The 18,731-nt window shown below is 44.1% G+C and overlaps 1 protein-coding gene across 2 annotated transcripts in view; it reads left to right on the plus strand.

Moving 5' to 3' along the window:
• The window catches only part of LOC102452825 (nuclear receptor-interacting protein 3), a 115,197-nt gene extending 96,790 nt beyond the window's left edge, over positions 1 to 18,407 (plus strand). For both annotated transcript variants that reach the window (XM_075927969.1, XM_075927968.1), the window contains 4 exons: positions 8,596 to 8,735; positions 10,799 to 10,851; positions 10,956 to 11,053; positions 12,502 to 18,407. In XM_075927969.1, the coding sequence (XP_075784084.1) occupies positions 8,596 to 8,735; positions 10,799 to 10,851; positions 10,956 to 11,053; positions 12,502 to 12,517 (307 nt within the window). In that variant the 3' untranslated portion in view covers positions 12,518 to 18,407. The remainder of the gene's footprint in view (positions 1 to 8,595; positions 8,736 to 10,798; positions 10,852 to 10,955; positions 11,054 to 12,501) is intronic.
• The last annotated feature ends 324 nt before the right edge of the window (positions 18,408 to 18,731 follow it).

Consider the following 18,731-nt stretch of genomic DNA (forward strand, 5'->3'; position numbering starts at 1 on the left):
TGCAAACAATTGTAATTGCTCCCCCAGGACCATTACACCCACTAGGTAAATAATACCCATTTTCTCTGGAAGTCTGTTGTTTGTTTGCACAATAGTCTTTAATGGCTGCAAAGCAGCTGCACCGGCTACGAGCAAGGAAGGAAGTCACATGGCTTTGACACTGGAAGTGATGATTATGCATTCAGGGTGCAGTCCTGGGAGGTGCTGAGCACTCCTGGGAGGAGAGGCGAATGTTGGCCTCCTGGTGAAGCCAATGGAAGTTGACATGCTCAATGTCTCTCCATATCCTTTGGCGACCGCCGTATCTGTTCTTGCCCATTTTTATGTCCGATTTGATTCCTGCTCTATTTTCAATCCCGCTGGAAAAAGAAGTTCCAGCCTTCAAGGAGGAAGTCTCACATCCTGACTTACATCAGTACTTCAGCCAATTTCTGCTCCTACTGAAGTCAAAGGGAAACTTCCCATTGGCTTCAGTATCAAAAGCCCTCCCTGCCCAAGGAAGAGAAAACACATCTAAGTATTAGAGTAGCCATGCATTGTATTGGGCTCTACATCAGGAAATTCAACAGTAAAGCTGACCCCGCCTCCCTAAATTCTTATTTATCTGTACTACAGTAGCACTTCCAAGCACCAACTGAGATCTGGACCTCACAGTGCCAGGTGCTAGACCGATCCACACACGAACGCCATGTCTACACTACGGGTATGTCTAGACTACATGCCTCTGTCGACAGAAGCATGTAGATTAAGTTACCCAGCATAGGAAAATGAAGCGGCGATTTAAATAATCGCCGCTTCATTTAAATTTAAATGGCTGCCGCGTTGTGCCGATCAGCTGTTTTTCGGCTCAGTGCACTAGTCTGGACACTCCACGGTCGACATCAAAGGCATTTGTCGACCTCCCCGATATACCTCGTGGGATGAGGTTTACCAGGGAGGTCGACAAATGCCTTTGATGTCGACCGCGGAGCATCCAGACTAGCACGCTGAGCTGACAAACAGCTGATTGGCACAGCATGGCATCCATTTAAATTTAAATGAAGCGGCGATTATTTAAATAGCCGCTTCATTTCCCTATGCCCAGTAAACAAATCTATGTGGCCCCGTCGATGGAGCCATGTAGTGTAGACATACCCTACGTGAAAGATTGACACTGCTGCAGTCGATCTTCCAGGGTTCAATGTAGCGGATCTAGTGAAGATCCACTAGTTCAAACGAAGAGGATGCACCCGTCAGCATCTGTACTCCTGCTCCTATGAGGAGAAAGGGAAGCCGGCAGGAGCATTTGTTCCCGTTGACTTCCTGCTGTGTGGATGCTGATTTAAAATATGTCAACTCTGACTACATAATTTACGTAGCTGAAGTTGAGTATCTTAAGTTGACCTTCCCCTTTAGTGTAGACTAGGCCTAAGAGATGATCTTTGGCTTGAAGGAGTTATAGTGTAAAAAATAAAAATAAATAAATTAAAGAGACCATTATTAACCCCATTTTACAGATGAGGAACTGAGGCACAGAGGTCCTCAGCCAACTCAGGAAGCCTAAGGCAGAGCTGAAAGCTTGAATCTGGACCTGAGTCTCTTGCTATTGCTTTGACCAAAAGACCATTCTTTCTCTCAACCACCCTTTTGGGCCATTCAGTTTTATGTTTTCAGTGACATAAAATATGAGGAGGTTGTCCTACAGCGTGACTAATTACTATAGCTGTTGTTAGTTTAAACCAGGGGTGGGGAACCTCAGGCCTGGGGGCCAGATGTGGCCCCTGACTTGCCTACATCCGGCGCATGAGGCTCAGGGTCCCCTCCCCAGCATTGAGGAGCTTGCACTAGTGCTCCTGCCCCTCTGCTGCCCCACCGTGGGGCTGGAGCACACATAATCTACTAGGCTGGGGCCCCTTAGGCTCTGGTGTTGCAAGGGGAATGTGGGGCATGTCTTTCTCCTCAGTTCAGGACCACATCAGTGAGGGAAAGTTTTTTTGTTTTTTGTTTTTGCTTCTCACTTGCGTATGGCCCCCGACTGGCTCAAAAAAGGTTCTCCCTCCTGGTTTAAACCAAGACAGCCAACCCATTCAGTTCGGGTGCCTGCTGATGTTTTTGTGCTGCAGCAGCACAGTTTACTTCAAAATGACATAGATGATGCAAGGACCAACACTGAAAAAATTAGGATGATTTAATATAGGCTTTTGTATTTCACATGGCCATTGGCATCAGAAATGGAAAATAACTATTAAAAAATGACATCCATTTCTCTGCCAGTACAGGAAGGTGCTTGTAGTACCTCATCTAGAATTACTTTGTGCAGGCTGGTGTTGGAGATCCCAGGAAAGGAGTACCCGCTGGACTCCTGACTCCATCGCTGCCTAAGGGATCTCAGCACCTGACTGTCCGTGATATTCACACTGAAATCACATTTTTTCATCCTTCCTAACATAGTGATAGAAATGTAGCCGTGTTAGTCGGGGGTAGCTGAAGCAAAATGCAGGACAATGTAGCACTTTAATCTGAGGAAGTGGGTCTGGCCCACGAAAGCTCATCATCTAATAAACCATCTTGTTAGTCTTTAAAGTGCTACATTGTCCTGCATTTTCCTAACATAGGTCTTTAGCCACTCTACATACTCTCCTTATATGTGCAGTAAGAGATCAATTTAATTAGCCTGACGGGCTCTTCTAACAAAGCCTGTGCCTGGCAGTGAGGGGCATCAATGGGATCGCTTTGCAGAGAGGATAACAAGGAAACCACTTCACCACCATTTAAACTTCACCTTTTGTGGGTTAGGGCTGGAGCCTTCCTACTTCCCAAGCCTGCTTTTGGGCTGATTTTCTGTCTGACTGAACACAAATGAGCACATTCGTTGCACGCCTTCAGGGAGCTGTCTCCATGCATCCATCTGGTGCTGAGGTTCTGTCTGCCTGGCATGTTCCAGCCACTGCTCTGCTTTTCTTAACTGACTCTGGCTCTGACTTGCAACCAGAAGCAATTTAGAAAAGGCAAATATCTGCCCTCCTCCAAGTAATTGCTCTCTCCTACTCTGCCCCACGCGGATCAGGCCACAGCCAGACCTTGGCACAAATATGCAACCCTGTTGAAGTCAAGAGGAGTTTGAAGGGGATCAGGCCCTAACTAAGGCTAAATTGGAAAAAATGGGCCAGATCTTGGCTCCCCCTCTGCCTCCTGCATACTGCTCTAGTGGCATACAGTGGGCAGGAATCAAGCGCAGGTGAGAGGCAGCTGTGCTTTCATAGCTGGCTCCTACTGACTTTCTTCCTGGCAGCCCTCAAAACAGGTGCTATTTCAGGGACAGGAAGGATAACAGAGGTGCCAGGTACTGGCTGACAGCTCCTCAGCTGTTCTCACCAGGCCATGGAGTGCCCAGCAGCACCCTGCTGTGAACTTTTCCAGGATCAGCATAAAGCCAGTCTGAAGCTCAAGGAGCAGCTAGTGGCTACCTGATGCCTTTCCCCACCCACTTTGCTGTTCCCATCAGAGACTGGAGCAGCTTGGGATCTAGGCCAATGATTTTAGCTAATGTCACAGATGTTCATGGAATTTCTGGCAAAGAAATTGAGCTACTTTTTCTATACGAGCCCCTAACATTGAACAGTAAATTGCAAATGTCAAAGTCCCCTCTTCCCACCGCCCCCGGCTTGTTACCTTCTCAGGCTATGTCTAGACTGCAGGCTTCTTTCGGAAGAACTTTTTTTGGAAGAGTTCTTCTGAAAAAACTTCTTCCAAAAGAGAGCGTCCACACAGCAAAAATGCATCGAAAAAGTGATCTGCTTTTTCGAAAGATAGTGTCCACACTGAATGGACACTATCTCGCATTTAAACTGTGATTATTACAGATGGAGTGGCCACCAGGGCACCTGTGCTTTTTCCTCTTTCCTCTTCTTTCAAAAGAACCCCTTCTTTCCTCGTCCACACACGCCTTTTTCCGGAAGAGCTCTTTCGGAAAGAAGCTCCTTCCCCATAGAAAGAGGTTTACCAATGTCAGAAAAACCCTTCTGTTCTTTAGATTTACTTTCAGAAGAATGTGATTGTAGGGTAGACGTAACTCAGATTTTGTTGGAAAAATGGCCGTTTTTCTGACAAAACTCTGTAGGGTGTAGAGATTCTCTTAAAGGGAGAATGGAACAGCCCAGAGAGCCTCCTGAGTACCATGGGCCAGATCTTCCAAATTGCTGGCTCCCCAGAACTGCAACAGAAGTCTATGGGAGCTTCTCTGAAAAATCAGACTCTTTGGTCCTGACCTGGCAAGATACTGATTCCCTCTTTTCCCCAGTGAAGTCAGTGGGAGTTGAAAGTACTCGGCACCTATTGGGAAGCTCAGGTTGTTTGATCTTTTCACGCATCATGGATCTGGGAGCCTGAATTCCTTGTTCTTTTAGCTACATTACTCACCATCTTCTGACGAATTATTTGGTCCTAACTCAGCCAGGCGATGATGTCTGCAGACTGAGGTAGCAGAGAAGACTCTTGCTCTGCGTCTATCCCAGCTAAGAGATCCATTGACATGTGGGGCAAGAGAAAGTGCATCTCTTTGCTTTATACTTTACTATAAGCTGGATCTGTCTGGCTAGGCTTTTACCCTGCACTCAGAGTACCTGAACACCTACACCCCCATAAACACAGCCCAGACAGAAATAAATTGAGCAAATGCAGATACAGTAAATACAACACGTGATATCATAGCTAATTATGGCAATTGGACAAGAGACCTCTTTGAAGAGAGTTCCTTTGTGGCCGAATCTGCCCCTTTATTTGCTACCAAATACTGGTGGCAAACCAGATTTTCTTCTCCTGCATGGATTATCAGCTTTGAGATGTGGAGGTCATTGCTTAGGCATGTGTGTCTGGTAGAAATATTATGGGTAATATTTCTCTGAGTAATTACAACAGTTAATCAGAATGCTGAATGTTAATGACATCAGCAAAAGTAGTTTTGCCATTCCATTCGGTTTAGCGATTCTAAAAGGAAACGCGGGGGAAATATATTCTGCTTCACTACTGTTAATGCACTTGGTAAACCAGAACACATGGAAAGATCAAGTGAAATGGAAATCAACAAAATTAAGAAACTGGAGCTCTTTGGTCCTTCACTCCGCAAAATAGTCCTATAGGACAGGAAAATCATAGAATTCTAGAACATTAGAACTGGAAGGAATCTCGAGAGGCCATCGAGTCTAATCCCCTGCCCTCATGGCAGGAGCAAGCACCATCTAGATCAGGTCTAACCTGCTCTTAAATATCTCCAGTGACGGAGATTCTACAACCTCCCTAGGCAATTTATTCCAGTGTTTAACCACCCTGACAATCAGGAAGTTTTTCCTGGTGTCCAACCTAAACTTCCCTAGCTGCAATTTAAGCCCATTGCTTCTTGTCCTATCCTCAGAGGCCAAGGAGAACAATTTTTGTCCTTCCTCCTTTATAACACCCTTTTAGATATTTGAAAACCGCTATCATGTCCCCTCTCAGTCTTCTCCTTTCCAAACTAAGCAAGCCCAGTTAAGAACATGAGAACATAAGAACGGCCATACTGGGTCAGACAAAGATTCATCTAGCTCAGTATTTTGTCTGTTGGCAGCGGCCAAAACCAGATGCCCCAGAGGGAGGGATCACAATAGGTAATCCTCATGTGATCCCTCCCATGTCACTCACCTCCAAAGAAGAAACAGAGGCTAGGGATACCATTCCTACCCATTCTGGATAATAGCTATTAATGGACCTAACCTCCATGAATCTACCTACTTCTTTTTTGAACCCTGTTAAAGTTCTAGCCTTCACTACATCCTCTGACAAGGAGTTCCACAGGTTGACTGTGCACTGAGTGAAGAAAAACTTCTTTTTGTTTCTTTTAAACCTGCCACCTGTTAATTTCATGTTGTGACCCCTAGTTCTTATATTGTGGGAAGAAGTAAATAACTTTTCCTTATTCATTTTTTCTACACCAGTCATGATTTTATAGACCTCTATCATATCCCCCTTAGTCTCCTCTTTTCTAAGCTGAAAAGTCCAAAGCTTTTTAATCTCTGTTCATATGGGACCTGTTCCAAACCCCTAATCATTTTGTTGCCCTTTTCTGAAACTTTCCAAATGCCAATATATCTTTTTTTGTGATGAGGCAACCACATTTGTACTCAGTATTCAAGATGTGGGTGTACCATGGTTTTATATAGGAGCAATAAGATATTTTCTGTCTTATTCTCTGTCCCTTTTTTTAATGACTCCTAACATTCTGTTTGCTTTTTTGACTGCTGCTGAACACTGAGTGAATGTTTTCAAAGAACTATCCACAATGACTCCAAGATATCTCTCCTTAGTAGTTGTAGCCAAATTAGTCCCCATCTTATTATATATATAGTTGGGATTATATTTTCCAATATGCATTACTTTACATTTATCAACATTACATTTAATTTGCCATTTTGTTGCCCGCTCACTTAGTTCTTTGAGTCTTCCCTCATAGGCCATGTTTTCTAGACCTTTAATCATTCTTGTTGCTCTTTTCTGGACCTTCTCCAATTTCTCCACATCTTTCTTGAAATGTGGTGCCAAGAACTGGACACAATACTCCAATTGAGGCCTAATCAGCTCAGAGTAGAGTGGAAGAATGACTTCTTGTGTCTTGCTCACAACACTCCTGTTAATGCCTCTCAGAATCATGTTTGCTTTTTTTGCAACAGCGTCACACTGTAGACTCATATGTAGCTTGTGGCCCACTATGACCATTAGATCCTTTTCTGCAGTTTCCATGATTTTTCAAATATGTTAGCTAAAGGCTGAGATACCTCTTCTATCAGCTCAAGTATTCTAGGATGCATTTCATCAGACCCTCGTGGCTTGAAGACATCTAACTTTTCTAAGTAATTTTTAACTTGTTCTTTTTTTATTTTAACTTCTAAACCTACCTTATTTCCACTAGCATTCCCTATGTTAGGCATTGCTTCCTTATCAGACTTCTTGGTGAAGACCAAAACAAAGACATCAGTAAGCACCCCTGCCATTTCCAAGTTTCCTGTTATTGTTTCTCTCTCTTCACTAAGAAATGGGCCTACGCAGTCCTTGGTCTTCCTCTTGCTCCTAATATACTTGTAGAACATTTTCTTGTTACCCTTTATGCCTCAACTAAATTCAGATTAGGCCTTTGCCTTTCTAATCTTGCCCCTGCATATATCTGTGTTGTTTGCTTATATTCATCCTTTGTAATTTGACCTAGTTTCCACTTTTTATACAAGTCCTTTTTGATTTTTAGGTCATGGAAGATCTCCTGGTTGATCCAAGGTGGTCTCCTGCTATACTTTTTATCTTTCCTATGCAGTGGAATAGAGTTTGCTTTTGAGCCCTTAATAAGGTCCCTTTTTAAAAATACCAACTCTCTTCAGTTGTTTTTCCTCCTAGTCTTGCTTCCTATGGGACATTACCTACCAGCTCTCCGAGTTTACTAACATCTGCCTTCCTGAAATCCATTGTCTCTTTTTTTAGATCCTTGTGTCCTGGGGAAATGGGAGTAACCTCTAAGGAGCAGACTCCTTCTGAACAAAGCTTTGAAATATTCTAATAAAATGGCTCTTTTATTAATGGAGCCACTCTCAAAGTGCCTTGTTCAGAGTTGGTTCCTCTGGGGGGTGACTGCTCTTGCAAAACAGATTTGTAGGGGGAAATGCCTTAGAAAACTAAAAAAATGCATGTGGATTATCTCAGGCAAGAGTTATCACTTGGTATTGGAATTTCTGCTTAATTTCAGTTCAATATAAAATATAAAAAATGTACTTAAATAATTCATACTAGGGATATAAAATCACAGTTAATCAGTTAACTGGTTAAAAATTATATTTAACGGTGGAACAGTAGGCGGGGGGCACTACAGCCCACTGGTTAACCATAATCAGTAAGTATCATCTAGCAAGGGGGATGCTTACTAGTTAACCAGTTAACTGGTTAACCATTCATCTTTCTAATCCATACATGTTATCAGGATAGTTTATTAAATATAGTGAGCTAAGGAAAATACTGTACTTGTTAAAATATAACGTCTCATTGACAATCCTTTCCTCTTCTGCTGGATATTTTATTTATGTCACCACTTCCCATGAAGTAACCTGTCCTCATCTGCTAATGAAAAAAAATCACACACATGCTTCTAGCTGTACGATTATTTGGAGACGTTATGGACCAAATGATGATGTGGGGCTACTGGTTCAACCACTTTGAATTCAATGTGGAGCAGCACATGCTTCCACCAGGACTGAATTTGGACCATTATTGCTAGAAGAAAGCTTTCAACTAACAGATTCTTCCTTCCTGGGGAAATGGGAGTGATCGCTAAGGAACAGACTCCTTCAGAACAAAGCTTTGAAATATAATCCAAAATAATTTCTTCATATGGAGCCTGATTCTGTCTCTTTGAAACCAATGAGACTCTTGCCATTTACTTAACCAGGATCAGGATACAGTATCATCATAAATAGGTCACCACAAAAGAAGCTCCAGATTACAATGACTTAATAGGAATGAACTGCAGAGCTCAAAGACTATAGTTCTACTGTCCTCTCTACTGAACACCCACTGTTTAATACAGTTACTGGTTTCAATGTACAGGTTAAAGGGGCATGTCAAAACATACAAGACTGAAGGTGAGAAGATGTCATTACCATGCAATATGAAAGTGATTGGCCAGATAGAACATTTAGCTGTTATATTGGGAACTATCCATGTGGACTGTTCTGCAGTTGTCACAGGTAAGTTATCGGGCAGTATCTTTCCAATGTGGGAGGCGTGTTATAAACTAATTCCATATATATTTGTATGCAATGAAGTAGGGATGTAAAATCCCATCTAATGGAGTAACCGATTGTCAGCCAACGGTCAGGGCAGTGTGTGTGTGTGTGTGTGTGTGTGTGTGTGTTTCCGAGAAAAGGTTTAACATCCGTGTCTTTACTGCTAGGACCGGGGTCCCGTCGCAGAGGGTAGCCAGCAGGCCAACAGACGCCCCTTTATATAGGAAGAGCTTATTACACCTTAGATTTTAGCTGCTAGAACACAAGGTTCCTTCGCAGCGGGCAGCCTGGGAAAGGCTGAAAGGTGCCCCAACAGATCTGTCACCTGGGAGTGACACAGATCCAAACGCCCAAGCTCTTCCTATACCTGTCCCTTATGACCGGCTGAAGTTCTTTTAAATTGTGCTTGGTTCTGTTACAGCAACTGAAGGAGTCAGATTTTAACCTTAAACAGTTACAGGTTTATTAAAAAGACTTATAAAAGCATATGGTTACAATGGCTATTGCTCTATTTCTTAACTGTTAGCAAATACAGATCTTAAAACTGGTTACAAAGAAAATAAAGATAGAAAATAGAAATAATGGTACCAAGTGACAGCTTAATCTTTAAAGAGCTCTAAGTCTATGTGTACACTTAAGACAGAGGACCACATCCAGGTACAATTTTTACCCCCTTCTGTGCCTCTCGACTCCAGCGTGTCAGGCCAGGGCCGGTCTCTCAATTCCTAGGAAAGACGAATACGAGGTGGGCGTCCCCTTGGAACCTCGGGAGGTCAAACACCTAACCCGACCAGCAGATAGATGGTAGATTGACACTCAGAGTAAATGTGCTGCTGGACCCATCTTTATACCCCTGGGGGCCCGTATCCTCTTTCTTATCTAAGAGGCCAAATTGTACTGGTCCATTTTGTGGCGCCAGTTCTTACAAGCAAGTTTCAAGTTAATTTACACTTGCAAGAGAGGAAGATAGCTAAATTAGGAGTGCCGGATATTCTTTACTGGCCAAGAGATTCCTCCCCCCGTGGACGGCTGTGTGTTCGTATCAATATGGGTTTGAGTCAAGGGCACTCCTTGGCAGCCTCTTGGTCAGCAATTGGCATATCTCTGTTTACAGCCATTCACGGTCACAGTAGCCTGCATATCCAGGCAAGCAAAAATGGATGTTACAAGCGGGGGGGGGGGGGGCTTCCTGTCTGGCTACACTGGTTCAATGTCATGTAAACATGATGTTTGCTTCACATTTAACTGGTTAACCAATTAAGGGGAGAGGGTCAGGCTGGAGCAGTCCACCGCCACAAACCAGGGCTGCTGTGGATGCCCAGAGCAGCCCCGTACCCGTGGCAGCCCTGTGGTGCTGAACCAGCCCCCTGCCCTCGGTGGGTAGGGAGCTGCTCCAGCTCCCACCAGTTAACCTTTCACATCCCTACTACAAAGTAGGTAGCGTGCTCATTTTTGCTCATCAACAACAAATATGAAGCTGTTTGTCCATTTTAAAAATAGAGATCTTTAATAAGAAGAGAAAAAAACTTTCATTCTTATGTTTAAAGTGAACTTATTGCTGGATCAACAGCTGGACTCTGTGTATCCACAGAATAGGTACCCTAAAGGCAGCAGCAGCATGTAAGATTCCCTGTATTTCCCTGCTAATAACGTATCTTGTCTTTGGCCTGGGAATAGTTCAGCGTTCACGGTGTAGTCTATCATTGGGGGCAATGTTGTGACTGCCAAACAAAGATGATTCTTTTGTGCTGTGAAAATCCAGTCACTAGGAATTGGATGAAAGCCACCAAACCCATTTCACAGCAGGGCCTGAGCAGGCAGTAGCAACTTTAAGTCACTCCACTTTGGGTCACTGTCAAACGGAGACCTAGAGGGGAGAAGCTCTGTAGTCTACTTCCCTCTAGACTCATTCAGTCCCTCTAGTAAATTATCTGTATTTTACTGAATGTCTTTCCATAAAAAGTGGAGATATTTGCAAAGACTACAATAGATCATTGTTAATTTTGATTTTTGTTTTAAAACAGAAGACAATGAGAAACATTTCTCCCTAGGGCTTCAGACCTTGAAATCTCTGAAGGTAGGATATCTCTGTGTGTATCCTTTTGTACTTTTACTATTCCTGAGGGGATCATTATGGATTTTTTATTTCACCTCTTACATTAGTATTTATTATTATTTTAGTGTGTCATAAATATGGAAAAGCATCACCTTGTACTGGGGAAGACAGAGAGAGAAGAAATCCCATTTGTTGATAATAACATCTCCAAAAATGGAGATAAGTAAGTATGTAATGCTAAAGCTCTGGTTGAATCTCATGTATGTACACTTATTTTAGCCAAGAATGCAGGTCTGGCTACCACAGTGATAGAAAAGGAAATATTTGCATTGATGTCAGAGGGCTTTGAATTAGGCCACTAGATTGAATGTTGCCAGCCAATTCTTGTCACATTTATGTAAGCTACCTTCAAAAACTAGAGGGGTCATTTTCAGAGAGATACCTAAGGGATTGACGTAGCCACTTGGCTCTTTTTGAGATTAATGGGGGGTCATCTAGCTGACTCCAAGTCCTGGCACTCTGCTTTGAGAATGTGAAGAAGTGGGTTGTACCCATAAAAGCTCATGTTTTGTTAGTCTTTAAGGTGCTGCTAGACTATTCATTTTTTTAAAGTTTTTCCAGTCACAGACTAATTCGGCTACTCCTCTGATTATTTTTTAGAATGTTCCCTGAGAAATATTTTCAGGCCTTTCCTTATTATTATTTCTGCCTCCCCTCCCCCCCCACTGGTGTCTTTCTTGGACCCCAGTTTATATAATGAAATGAGAGTGCCGCTTAGCTACACTGTAACAAATCATTTTACTATAATATCACAAAATAATTATTTGACTAATCCTAACAATGCAAAATAACTCTTTAACCAATCAGATCCAGTATGCTAGTTGATTTAAACCTTGCAAAGTTAGTTATGCACAGAGAGAAACAAAGAACCAGAGACCATGCAGATGAACAATTGAGAAGTAGGGACCAAGAAGCAAAACAATAGGGCTACGTCTACACTGGCCCCTTTTCCGGAAGGGGCATGCTAATTTTTCAGATCGTAATAGGGAAATCCGCAGGGGATTTAAATATCCCCCGCGGCATTTAAATAAAAATGTCCGCTGCTTTTTTCTGGCTTTTAGAAAAGCCGGAAAAGAGCGTCTACACTGGCCCCGATCCTCCGGAAAAAAGCCCTACTTTGAAGTAGGAATAAGAGATCCTCCGGAAAAGGGCTTTTTTCCGGAGGATCGGGGCCAGTGTAGACGCTCTTTTCCGGCTTTTCTAAAAGCCGGAAAAAAGCGGCGGACATTTTTATTTAAATGCCGCGGGGGATATTTAAATCCCCCGCGGATTTCCCTATTACGATCTGAAAAATTAGCATGCCCCTTCCGGAAAAGGGGCCAGTGTAGACGAGCCCTAGAAGTATAGATTTTACAATCATAACCGTTGATAAGTGATTCCCTGCCAGACAGGATGTTTTCTTTGAACATCCTAACAGATTCCTTGCTTATCTGGTGATGGTGGGTATTATTAGGAGGGGCATCTTCTTTAACAGCCCGATGTTACATTGTTTTGATAAAACTGAAAAATGTGAGGAGTTGGCTTTCTGCTTCTTGGCTCACGGCTGCAGAAAAAGGCCCAGACCTTACAACATTCCTATTGTATTACAGTGTTTCTTTCTTCCCATTCCAGCTTTTCTGAGGATTAAAGACTGAAACATCCACAAATGAGAAACCCTGACATCAAAGAAAAGCTCCAGAAAAAAATAGCAACATGTAACATTGATAACACTTATGCTATAGGCTACAGCTGTAAAGCTAAATTAAATCATATTCAGTAGCCAGTAACTTAGCAATGTTGTCTTGTTTATCTATGTTTTTGAGATATAAATATATGCCTATTTTCCAGACTCTACTGCAATGCCCACCTGTTATGAATGATTTCACAGACCTGATGGGCATAATTTAATGATGAGAAAAGACCTTTTTATAGCAGCCTCAAATGAAATAATTGTTTATCTGTGATTAGAAGCTATCAGAATTAGATTTTTACTAATGATTTTTTCAATAGCTAATGTTTATATACACTAAATTGACAACACCAGGTCAAATAGCCATAAAAAGAAGCTATTCAGATTAAAATATCAACAGAAATATTACATACTGGTACACATCATCTCAACAGTAATAATGTTTTTGCCATGTGGAGTCTGAGAAGAACAATCATATGATTATTCACTGATGGAATTTGCCTTCAAGACCTCTGTTTACAGAAGATTGTTACTAGAACTATTCCACAGTTCAATAACAGCAATTCTAGAAAATTCTCCACTCTGCTGGATTGGCATGTTGAGCCATAACAAAAGAAACAAGCACAAAGTTGTACTGTCCAAAAAGCAGCAATGCTGCTGATAGACAATTTGGCCTGTTGATTTAGTTGTGCACCAGGATAGTGTGATCTAACTTTACTTTGGATGCTTTTACATTTCTCCCCATCCATGTGCTGCTCTCTGAGCCCATACCAGTATTACAGCACCAGACTGAGCTTGAAATTACACTTGCAACACCACAGCTAAATTGGTTTTAAAGCCCTGTACTTCAGCATCATTACCTTTAATGCACGATATGTATGGTTATCTGCAAAATCCCCAGCATGTCTTAAAAGTCCAAGACCAAGCCTGATTCCCCCAGAAGGAATTTGGAAATTTTCATTGGGCCCAACATTTAGCCCCTTTTTGCTCTCTTGTTTGAGCATGTTGCGTTGTCGATTTGAAATGCCACGCGCAGCCCAGAGTCAGCTGCAGACTCCCCAGCTGATCCTGGGTTCCGCGGAAATGCTGCGCAGAGCCGAGGATCAGCTGTGCAGGGATGCCGCTTTGAAATATCCCCTCATCCCTCCCCCTCTCCTCTTTACTGCCTCTATCTGATAGAGGCAGCAAGGGGGGGAGGGAATCGACTAGTTGATTGACTATCCGATAAGTATTTGCTTATCAGATAGTTGACTAGTCGACTAGTCCTTAACATCCTTAGTGTGTACGCCTGCTGAAATCAACGAGCTTATTAGTGTATTTAAAGATAAATGTGCTTATTAAAGTTCTTTGCTAGATCAGGGCTTCAGCTGGTAGAATCCTGCTAGACCTAGTTCTTGCAGTACCCACTGAACTCAATGGGACTCAGCACCTGTTAAGAATTGGCCTATTGGGAATTTTTCCTGAATAAGGATTAAGGGCTCTCATTGACTTCATTGGGAATGAGATCAGGGCCACAGCCCACAGAATTTGACCCATAGTATAGGTTTGTCCTGAGGTTGCTGATTTATTCACAATAACATTGATGGCTGTACTCTGCTGCCCTATGACTACAATAGCCGGTCTGGCCTTACCAAATGGGTGCCTGTATTTTACCAGCTTGGGCTCTTGCAGTGGATTTGAAAAAAATCCATTTGTAGTCTTGGGTATTTATATTGCAGTCCAATTTGTATTACAGGCAGTCCTCGGGTTACGTACAAGATAGGGACTGTGGGTTTGTTCTTAAGTTGAATTTGTATGTAAGTCAGAACTGGTACATATTGTACCCCAGGTGTCCCCAATTCAGCCGCTGCTGAAACTGACCAGCAGCTGATTACAGGAAGCCCGAGGCAGAGCTGCTTTGCCCCGGGCTTCCTGGAATCAGCCGCTGATCAGTTTCAGCAGCAGCTGACTTGGGGACACCTGGGGTAGAGCAGCTGGGGTGCTGCCAGGTTGGTCCCCGCAGCGCTGCACCTCATAGAATCATAGAACTGGAAGAGACCTCAGAAGGTCATCAAGTCCAGCCCCCTGCTCTAGGCAGGACCAATTCCAACTAAATCAACCCGGCCAGGGCTTTGTCAAGCCGAGACTTAAACACCTCTAGGGATGGAGACTCCACTACTTCCCTAGGTAACCCATTCCAGTGCTTCACCACCCTCCTAGTGAAATAGTTTTTCCTAATATCCAACCTGGACCTCTCCCACCACAACTTGAGACCATTGCTCCTTGTTCTGCCACCTGTCACTACTGAGAACAGCCTCTCTCCATCCTCTTTGGAACCTCCCTTCAGGAAGTTGAAGGCTGCTATCAAATCCCCACTCACTCTTCGCTTCTGCAGACTAAACAGACCCAAATCCCTCAGCCTCTCCTCATAAGTCATATGCTCCAGCCCCCTAATCATTTTTGTTGCCCTCCACTGGATCCTCTCCAATGCGTGCTCATCCTTTTTGTAGTGGGGGTCCCAGAACTGGACACAATACTCCAGATGCGGCCTCACCAAAGCCGAATGAAGAGGAATGATGACATCTGCTGGCAATGCTCCTCTTAATGCAACCTAATATGCCATTAGCCTTCTTGGCTACAAGGGCACACTGTTGACTCATATCTAGCTTCTCATACACTGTAACCCCCAGGTCCTTTTCTGCAGAACTACTATTTAACCGGTTGGTCCCCAGCTTGTAACTATGCTTGGGATTCTTCCGTCCCAAGTGCAGGACTCTACACTTGTCCGTGTTGAACCTCATCAGATTTCTTGTGGCCCAATCCTCCAATTTGTCTAAGTCACTATGGACCCTATCTCTGCCCTTAAGCGTATCTACCTCTCCCCTCAGCTTAGTGTCAGCCGCAAACTTGCTGAGGGTGCAATCCATCCCCTCATACAGATCATTAATAAAGATATTGAACAAAACCGGTCCTAGAACCGAACCTTGGGGCACTCCGCTAGAAACCGACCGCCATCCTGACATCGAGCCATTGAGCACTACCCGCTGGGCCCGGCCTTCTAGCCATCTTTCTATCCATCTTACTGTCCATTTATCCAATCCACTATCCCTTAACTTGCTGGCAAGAATATTGTGGGAGACCATATCAAAAGCTTTGCTAAAGTCAAGGTATATAACATCCACTGACTTCCCCATGTCCACCGAGCCAGTTACCTCATCATAGAAGCTAATCAGATTGGTCAGGCACAACTTGCCCTTTGTGAATCCATGCTGACTATTCCTAATCACTTTCCTCTCATCCAAGTGCCTCAGTATGAATTCCTTAAGGATCCCTTCCATGATTTTTCCAGGAACCGAGGTAAGACTGACTGGCCTATAGTTCCCTGGATCATCCTTCTTCCCTTTTTTGAAGATGGGCACTACAATTGCCTTTTTCCAGTCATCCGGGATTTCTCCCGATCTCAACAACTTTTCAAAGATAATAGCCAAAGGCTCCACAATGACATTTGCCAACTCCCTCAGTACCCTCGGATGCACTAAGTCCGGACCCATGGATTTATGTACGTTTAGCTTTTCTAAATAGTTCCTAACCTGTTCTTTACCCACCATGGGCTGTCCATCTTCATCCCATCTTGCGTCACTTGGTGCAGAAGTCCAGGAGCTGACCTTGTCCGTGAATACAGAGGCAAAGAAAGCATTGAGTACTTCAGCTTTCCCCACATCAACTGTCACTAGGTTACCTCCTTCATCCATTAGGGTCACCCTCTCTGATCACCTTCTTCTTGTTAACATGCCTGTAGAAACCTTTCTTGTTATCCTTCACATCCTTAGCCAGTCGCAATTCCATTTGCGCTTTCGCCTTCCTGATAACCCCCCGGCATTCTCGAGCTATACCTTTAAACTCCTTCCTGGTCATTTGTCCAAGTTTCCACTCTTTGTAAGCTTCCTTTTTGTGCTTAAGTTCACCAAGGATTTCCCCTGTAAGCCAGTCCGGTCTCCTACCATGTTTGCCTCTCTTGCTACGCGTTGGGATGGTTTCTTTCTGTGCCTTCAATAGGGCGTCTTTAAAATACTTCCAGCTGTCCTGGACTCCTTTCCCCTTCATGTTAACATCCCAGGGGATTCTGCCCATCAGATCTCTGAGGGAGTCAAAATCTGCTTTTTTGAAGTCCAAGGTGTGTATTTTACTACTCTCTTTTCTTCCTTTGGTCAGGATCCTGAAATCTACCATCTCATGATCACTGCTTCCCAGGTTGTCACTCACCTCCCCTTCCCCTATTAGTTCCTCCCTGTTTGTGAGCAGAAGGTCAAGCTGCGCACGGCCCCTGGTCGGATCCTTCAGCACCTGTGTCAAGAAGTTATCCCCAACATTCTCCAAAAACTTCCTGGATTGCCTGTGTACTGCCGTATAGGTTTCCCAGCAGATGTCAGGGTGATTAAAGTCCCCCATGAGAACCAGGGTCTGCGATCTGGAAGCTTCTTTCAGTTGTCCGACGAAAGCCTCATCTACCTCATCCACCTGATTCGGTGGCCTGTAGCAAACACCAACCACAACATCACTGCTGTTGTTTGCTCCTTTTAACTTAACCCATAGACTCTCAACAGGTTTTTCTCCCTCTTTATACTGGAGTTCAGAGCAATCGTAGTGCTCTCTTACATATAGTGCAACTCCTCCTCCTTTTCTCCCCTGCCTGTTCTTCCTGAACAGTCTATACCCTTCCATGACAGCACTCCAGTCATGCGAGTCATCCCACCAAGTCTCTGTTATCCCAATTAAATCATATTTCTTGGTCTGGGCCAGGGCCTCCAGTTCTTCCTGTTTGTTGTCCAGGCTTCTCGCATTAGTGTATAAACACTTCAGGTAACCAGTTGATCGTCCTATCTTCTCCATTCGAAACATGGGTCCTCCTTTCTTGTCCCTTCCTCTCTGCATTTCTTCCCGGTATCCGACTTTCCCACTCCCCTCAGGGTTTTGGTCACCATCTCCCGACGAACCTAGTTTAAAGCCCTCCTCACTAGGTTTGCAAGCCTGCCCGCGAAGATACTCCTTCCTCTCTTTGTTAGGTGGATCCCATCTCTTCCTCGGCGCTGTGGGACCAATCCGGCAGCCCCCCAGCTGCTCTACCCCAGGCGTCCTGATTCAGCCGCTGCTGAAACTGACCAGCGACGAGAAAAGCCTGGTCTGTTGGGGGCGGGGGCGCACTAGCTGCGCCCCCTCCCCCAGCAGACCGGCTTTTCTCGCTGCGGAGGACGGGGCGGCGGGACCACGGTGCGTCTCAGCGGTCCCACCGCCCGCGACCTCCGTGGAGAGAAAAGCCTGGGGTGCTGGGGGGGTGGGCCCCCAGCAGACCAGGGAGACGTGGAGCAAAGCTGCGGAGGACGCGGGCGGCAGGACCGACCAGACGCGCCACGGTCCCGCTGCCCGCATCCTCCGTGGCTTTGCTCTGCATCTCCCTGGTCTGCTGGGGGGGCTCCCCCAGCAGACCAGGGAGACGCGGAGCAGCTTTTCTCGCCGCGGAGGACGCGGATGGCGGAATCGCCGCGGCGCGTCTCAGCGGTCTGCTGGGGGGGGGGGGCGCGCAGCTAGTTCGGGGTTCCCTCACCCCGTTCTTAAGTAGGGTCTGCCTGTATTAGTGGTTTGGGCTATTTTCTATTTCAGTGATGTGGTGCAGTACTCTCCTGGACATACAATATTTTATATAACACAGCTCTGTGTATGAGAGGGGTGGACTGCACTGTATAATCCTGACACTGTGTTGTACAAATATCTTTCACTAAATAGGGAATATATTTGATGAAACATATATGCCATGAATTTTGTATTTTGGTACTTTATTCTGTGTGTGTGTGTTACTGTGCCAAATGTCAAATTAAAGTCTAAATAATGTTTAAGCTTCTATTACAGTTTGTTTGTTTGTCTCCTGAATTCTTCAATGATGTGTTTTTACAAGATTTAAACTTACAGCCATTGAAAATATGTAATGTAGGTCTCTATCTTGAATAATCTAAAATGTAGTTTTGTAATTCTGCCTAGAATTTATTCCCTGAAGTAATCGGTCACATGAGTCATTTACCCTCTTACCAGGATATAAATCCCTTTGTGATCCCTTGCTTCCAAACATGCTAAATAGAATGTAGCATTTTGTTGTAAAGTAATAATGCTGGAACTTCTTATTTCACTGTATATTGGACTG

The sequence above is a fragment of the Pelodiscus sinensis genome, chromosome 4 (genome assembly GCF_049634645.1).
Source record: "Pelodiscus sinensis isolate JC-2024 chromosome 4, ASM4963464v1, whole genome shotgun sequence".
NCBI lineage: Eukaryota > Metazoa > Chordata > Testudines > Trionychidae > Pelodiscus > Pelodiscus sinensis.